The sequence below is a fragment of the Branchiostoma floridae genome, chromosome 11 (genome assembly GCF_000003815.2).
Source record: "Branchiostoma floridae strain S238N-H82 chromosome 11, Bfl_VNyyK, whole genome shotgun sequence".
In the NCBI taxonomy this organism is placed as follows: domain Eukaryota; kingdom Metazoa; phylum Chordata; class Leptocardii; order Amphioxiformes; family Branchiostomatidae; genus Branchiostoma; species Branchiostoma floridae.
Window position 1 is genome coordinate 10053855 of NC_049989.1, and position 7600 is coordinate 10061454.

Sequence of the window (7600 nt, forward strand, 5' to 3'; positions counted from 1 at the left end):
GCGTCGCCCGTACTGGCACTTACGGGGGGTGGGGGGTGGTGGGGCGAATCCGTAGCCCGATGGCACACAGCAGAGTTTTGCCTCCACAAAGTTCTACGTTGTGTCTGCGTGCTCCAAAATCGAATTCCCTTCGAGTTCGTACGGAGGCGGTACTCTTACGGATCCCAAAAGATTGTCCACGTTTGCAGACACGCCGTAGAACGTTACGTGCATGCAAAACTTTGTGTGCCATCGGGCTGCAGATTCGTGTGCCAGTACGGGCGACGTGCCTACCTTGTACAGCCTGAACGTTTTCAGAAATACGTGGCTGACGTGGCCTCCCCAAAAAACTTACGGACAAATTGCACGTACGACGGGTTGTGCCCTTAGCTTTACTCTGATAAAACCCTTGTCTGGTTGGAATTTTTGGTGCTAATTTAACCCCCTAAGTCGGTTAATTAATCATATTAGTCGAACTTGCCCTTTGCTGTGCTGCTGTTGCAGATGTACCTCCCCAATCGATGCGGTTTGCTGCAGCATGCCGCATACATGCATCTAAGGCCACAGCAAGTAAATTTTATGGATTACATCAGCGCGCGCTTTAATTTTCGCCTAATTTCAGAAAAAAACAAACAGAATTTTTTTCTTCGGAATGGTCAACATTACGAGAAAGTACCAAAATGGGCAAATGTGTTGTAGGCTAATGATTGTACTTGTAGAAGTCACACTAGCCAGGTAGCCATGACTGTAGTTATAGAAATGAAACTAGTTAGTTGTAAAAGTAGCACCATTTTGGATGCAATGAGTAGTTGCCATGTTGATAAGTGATACCAGTGTGCCACACCTTTACTACACTAGTTTGTGTCTTGAATACAGGAATGAATGCCTTGTTGGCTGTAATGATATGTTTCGTCGCTTCAATTCTTGTTTTTACAATGTTTATTGCTTTTATTAGGAAAATTTAGCCATCTTGTTTTTTTTTACCCATCTTGTTTTTTTTTTCGCCCTATCTCACTAATTTTTCAGTCTGCATATGATGTCATCCATAAAAATTACTTGCTGTGGCCTAAGGGAGAGATGACCCAAACTTGAAAAGATACTGGGCCCACATACGGCATCATATATATGCAACCCGTATATAAACTGGCTCCGCAGGACAAGGGTTAGAATCCTCCGCGGTATTCTCCGCTGTTTTGCTTGAACCTAACCTACTTGCAGCACATCGCCAGCGTGAGCAGGGTTAATTTTCAGCAATTTGCTCAAATGAAGGGTCATAGATGAATTAAATAGAAATTAGAAAGGTCAGTTCCTATGGGCTTACGTGACAAGAAACAAATCGACGGGATCAATTACTGAGTTATAATCATTGTAATTTCATTGGCGTAACCACGTTTTATCTTCCTGACAGCACGCACGGAGATGGTAGTGTTAATTTTGTAGGCTTCCGATAATGTGTCGGGTAATTTTATAGGTCAGTGAAGTGGAGAAGTAATCACCGACTGTAGCTCGATCTGCGCCTGTGTGTGTTCGTGTGTGTGTGTGTGTGTGTTCGTGTGTGTGTGTGTGCTGTGTGTGCGTGCGTGTGTGTGTATTTTTGTGTGTTCGTGTATGTGTGTGTGTGCGTGCTGTGTGTGCGTGTGAGTGATTGTGTGTGTGTGTGTGCGTGAGTGTGTTGTGTTTGTGAGTGTGTTTATGAGAGAATATTTGTGTGTGTGTGCGAGAGAGAGAGAGAGAGAGTGTGTGTGTGTTTGTGTTAGAGTGTGTGTTTGTATGTATGTATGTGTGTGCGTACGCGCGCGCGAGAGAGAGTTTGTGTACAGAAAAAAAAGGCACGGTAGATGAAGTGAACAATTTCTTCTAGAACATCAAAAGACTCAGCACGGTCTGAATGAACACAGAAAAACTAGGACAAATGCAAGACTGTATAGCAATGATTATGTGTGTACTGGCGCAATGAAGCCATGTAAATGCACCTGATTTATGTTCATTCGTGTGAGACATGAAAATAAAAATCAAACAATGTGAAGAGAAATTGAACAACATGAGGCGACAGACGGCTTTCAGAGTTAATTTGTGAAAGAACATCATAACTCGCGCTCCCATCACATTGCCATCGAAACGGTTTGTACGAAAGAAGAGAAAACAATATGGCTCATTATATAACTACTTATTAAATGGTACTTTGAACAGGACAGTTGCCAGTCAAATCATCTCTACTGTGGATCAAAAGATTGCAGCAGCGGTGTTTTCAATAGCCTTTCAAGAGTGAGAACAGAATAGAAGCAAGCGCCTGTCATTTGCTCAGAGCGTGAATACACAGAGAGTTGTCACGATTCTTGAGCCCGATTCATGCGGTAGAATGATTATTCCACGGCGCAGCCCGGACTCCCGGAGCCAGACTGGGCATACATCATCTTTCAATAGTAGATGTAGGGGTGGGTACCAGTACGGTGGACCGGTACAAAACCGGTTTTTCTTTTTGGACCGGTCCGGAAAAAACGGACCTGAAAAAATCGGTGGACCGGATGTTGGACTTCTTGTAAACTAAACAGATTATGTAATCAGGAATTTACACATTTTGGGGCTTACCGGTCGAGGAAAATAGCAAGAGCGAGGCAGAGTATACCTTATAGTCATTTCTGCGAAGACTTACAATCAATTATGCAGAGGCAGTTAGTCTAGTAGGGGTCAAATACTCCATAAAACATACTTTTTTTGTAGCAAAATGGACCATTGTCTTGAGTATCTTCCATTCACATGTTTTCACACACTGAATCAGGTCCGGTTCAGGTTTGGACCTGGACCTGATCCTCTGCTTGGACCTGAACAGGACCTGGACCTGAATTTTCTGTACCGATACCCACCCCTAGTTAGATGCGTCAGCGTTGATAATGCTGTCTTTCTGAAACATGTGTATATTTTCTAAGGCCATGTTGGCTTTATTATATGGATGACATCCAATGTAAACCTCAAAACTGAGGTGAGCGTGCAAATGAAATAAAATTTTGATTAAAAAATGCCTTCATAATGAAATATATTATCAGGGTGTTGAACAAATGACAAAACACATAGAGGGCCATAGAGTATGGTGTATCAAATGATATGCCTTTCATTAATTGTTAACATTGTCATCTTTGTCTTTGGGATCGACCTTTGCGTTCTATAGCATCAATATCCGTCTTCCAATATCTTCTTTGCGATTCAGTGCATACATTTGCTCAACTAAAACCTGTTTTATGCGATTTACAGTATACGTTCAATTTTTTTCTTCATTTGGGAACGGCCAAGTATTGACGCGCGCACGGATGTCATCCAAATGATCAAATCAACATGGCCTAAGTAATATAGAGCAGTAGTTAGGGCTATCAGACGTCAATGGAAGGCTGTTAAAGGCACCCTAAGCAATGTTACAGCGTTAAAAGTGGAAATATTCTGAATAAGGCAGTCTGCAGGATATTGACATCAACTACAGAGTATTCTCACATTTACATCATTATTTCATACTTTGAGCGGTTAAAACGGCCCAGAGACAAGTTGCACGAAGATATTCCTTATTATTCCCCCCCCCCCCCCCAAAAAAAAACAGATTAGGCCTTGATCAGGAATCCTCATGCGACTTGTTTCTGCTCCGTTTTCAACGGCTTAATTTATGAAATAATGAAGTAAATGTGCTAAAAAAATAGTGCATTAGATGTCAATATTATACAGACTGCATTATTCGGAATATTTTCACTTTTAACGCTGTAATATTGCTTAGGATGCCTTTTTGAAATACTTGGGCACTTCTTATATTTTTGATACTTTGAAACTTAGGAAAAGCTTAAAACGGCTTGTAGAGTTTCCAAAGGTCATAATACTTCCAACGCAACGCCTGGCTATATGTGTTGACAAAGACAAGGGAGAAACGGTTTGCGATGCTTGATCATGTGGGAAGAATGGTGGAAGATTCAATGGCGTTAAACGTTCGGCATTTGCTACTAAAAAGATACCGCCAGATATGACATAGTAAAGATGAAGAACAGTCAAAAGAACAATGGTAGAAAATTGAAATGATAAAATATCAAAAAATGAACTTATCTCTGCATGTACATTAATCGTGGCGATGATAAAACTCTTTAAAAAAAATATATTTTCGAATGTGCTCAAATAGATGCGTGCGGTTATGTATCTTAATATAACTAGTGATGAATTACGTTTTCAAACAGTAAGACTTTAATGGCAAACCTATGTAATCTGATAGACAGCACGAAGATGGGAGTGTATGTATCTCAGCATTATTTATGCTCCCTACATGTCATAAAGGGAATACGCCGTGCCACGTTGACGTCACATACATATATCTGACTCCATCCTAAGACAGTATCCAGATGGTATAGAAGAGACAAAAATATGACGTCGCGATTTTAGGTGTTGTGTATGCATAGAAGGAGCATATATCTCATTTCATTATGTCTGTAATAAGATATATAAATCAGACCCTGCCTGACAAGCTCTAGGTTTAACCATCAAACATGGCCGACAATGATTACGTCATGGTCACGTGGGTGCAAACACCCTGTAGTCCATCTGACAGACTTGGCTTGCTTGTCTGAACTCACTTGCCCCCTCCCAAGTCTTCGTCATCGTCATCGTTCAGAGCAGAAATTATGAGCATTTCATGACTTCGCATTGAACCCAGTTATAGAGGAGGGTCTGCATGGGGGGTCCTAACAACGATTTACGGTAAATTCGAGATGGCTGACTACGCTTTACGTTTAATTCACGAAGGCTACCAACGCTTTACGCTTCATCCAACTACGAATTACGTAAAATAAAATAGCTCCCCTTCGAATTACGGGAAATTAAAAAGGCCTGCCTACGTATACGCCTTATGGAAAAGAGCATGCAGACCCTCATAGAGTAGTGTGTGAATTTTCTTTTCCTGAAAATGGCCCCAAATGCCATAAAATTGATTCTGGGCAGAAATGGAGATGTGACTATAATAAGTCCATATCTATACTTGTTTAAAATACATTCATTTTTTGTGTGCCAAATTTGGTGCTTTTACAAAACTTTGCACAATTTGGCGCCTATGCCGCTGTGTTAATGCAGAAATTGGCTTTGACTTTGGACTATAACAACAATCATCAGTCCCACAGAAGTATCAGGGAGAACACTTTGGCTCAGGATAAAGGCGACTTCGTTCGCATAATGATGAGATGTACAAGGTTTGAAAGGCCACGTCCATAAATTACTCATGTGTAAATCAATAAAAACTGGGACATGTCAGCAGGACATATATATCTAGTGCTATATTTTTCTTTGTCAATGTTGCTCCAATGGAAAGTTTTTTAGAGTTAAATGGACTTTCTTTTAGAAAAAAAGTCGTAGACTACACTTCAGGAATCAGAAAAGGAGTTTAAATTTTTTTAGATTATTTGATTGGTGTTAAAATGATAGTACCCATTTTGACGCCCCCCAAATGGAATAGCCTTTCTTGTGGCTGGCAGTCTTGTGGTGCGTTTTACTGACACGTCGTAAATAACTGGATTACCGTTTTGCGGCAGCCACGGAAAGTTAAAACCTTGTGTCACTGTTCGTGGATGGTAATTCCTCATGTATCACTCGCCACGCCTAAGCTATGACAGGTCCATTCCTTAGATGTGAATTTTCCGCGGCGTACCTGCATGATTTGTATTACACGGGTGGTAGCGCCTCGGGAGACTCAAACAATTTTCCCTCTCTCCCGCGGTTTTGGCTCCCCCGGGCTCTAACAACTAACGGTGTCTGACGATCGATCCAACTTCGGGGCAGCCAATAGCGGGGAATAGCCCAGCCTATTTCCATGACGGGTATAACAGTCGATTGGAAGTGAATTTGGAGCTGAATTGCAGGAGATTGCGTGGGCAACGGATGGAGGACACTACTGCAGGCGACAAGAGTGACGAAGGAGGAAGCTTTCTTACCTTTTTTTGTTCTCAAAGGAGGCTTGTTTTTCTTTATCCTGTACGTCGCGTGGATATATGTGGACTCCAACTACGACCTAGGACCAAGGCTTGTGTCGAAGAACTCGTCGTTGCGACCGTACTTTCTGCAGAAGTGCCTCGGGTTGAGAAGCCCTTTCGTCCCGACTCCCTGGGCGCTCAGCCCGCATGTCCAGACGGCCTTGTCGGCGGTGGTGTGTCCGGGTACGGAGCCGCGGTTTCAGCGGGAGTACCTTGAGCTGAAGGACGGAGGTGTGGTAGCGCTGGACTGGGCTAACTACGAGGAGAAGACGCTGAACGATCACCGGTCGGTTGTGATTGTGGTTAGCGGCGTGGTGACGACAGGTGACGGGGTCGCGAGGGTCTGTCACGGCGCGTGGCGGCGAGGGTTCCGCCCGGTGGTGTTCAGGCAGCGCGGGCACACCGATGTCCCGCTCACCACGCCGCGTCTCCAGAGCTTCGGCGATCCCTCGGACTTCCGAGAGGCCTTGGAGTACATCCGAGCGACGAACCCGGGTTCTGATCTCACCGCGGTCAGCCTGAGCACGGGGTGCGGGGTTCTAATCTCGTACCTGGGCGAGTACGGTTCCTCTACCTACCTCACGGCAGCAGTGTGTATCTCACCAATCTATTGTGCAGAAACCCTCTACTCCTCCCAGGCTATCCCCAGCCTTTACCGATGGATATTATTGCAGAGACAAAAAGCATTGCTTCTCTCGCACGTGTCTTGCCTACAGAAAGTTGACGCGTTGGATAGCGCTTCAGCACTAAGGTCAGGGTCAATGGTAGAGTTCGAGGAAATAGTGTTTTCTAAAACCAACGGGGTTCACACAATGGAGGATTATTGGGAACAGAACGAGCCAACGCGTGAGATAGACGAAGTGGCCGTCCCTTTATTGTGTATCAGTAGCAAGGACGATCCACTTGTACCGAAGGAAAGCATCCCTACAGAACTATTCCTCACGTACCCTCACTTCTTCTTGGCGCTGACCGAGAAGGGAGGGCACTGCGGGTTTTTCGAAGGATTCCAACCAGAGTCGAGGGCTGAACGGTTGGCTTTTGAATTTTTGCGGGCTGCACAAAAACTCAACATGGCCGCCCACGCGAATGGGAACGGTATGATGGTATGATTATGAAGTGTCTTGTTACTTTCATCAGAGTCCTTGTTACGTAATTACGTATAGTGAGCTCTCCTCGACTTCATTTTTACGTGGGTTTTCATGCTTGTGTCCTCTATATGACTGGAGTATTATATTTACTAAACAAAAAGAACAGTAAGTGCCACTGTTTATAAGTCCGGTTTCAGACATTTGTGAAAAGTGTGAGACATTTATGATGCATGTTGTTGCTGTTATCGACGTAGTGTATTTTTCTATTAAGATTTGGATCTAATGATTTTCTGTTGGAGTCACTAGTCCTTATTTGCATATAGATGACTTTGGAAATATCATTATAGGGGATATCATTCGCATTGAGAAATTTAACGCTTCAATGCGTATCTAATATCTTTGGATACGTACACTCATAATACGTAATGTTTATCTGACAAGTGTGTGGATTATATTAGTAACAAATATTGGTTCCTACTTGAATATACGCTTGTCTCAGTAAAATGTTGTATTGTTGCTTTCTGTTGAATCAAGGATATTATATCATTC

The 7600-nt window shown here is 43.1% G+C and overlaps 1 protein-coding gene across 1 annotated transcript; it reads left to right on the forward strand.

The window, feature by feature from the left end:
- Positions 1–5845: 5845 nt before the first annotated feature.
- Positions 5846–7291, forward strand: LOC118426195 (protein ABHD15-like; the record flags this gene model as incomplete). The annotated part of the gene is made up of 1 exon (XM_035835459.1): positions 5846–7291. A coding segment is annotated over one exon (1227 nt), but the record flags the coding sequence as incomplete, so codon positions are not given.
- Positions 7292–7600: the final 309 nt, after the last annotated feature.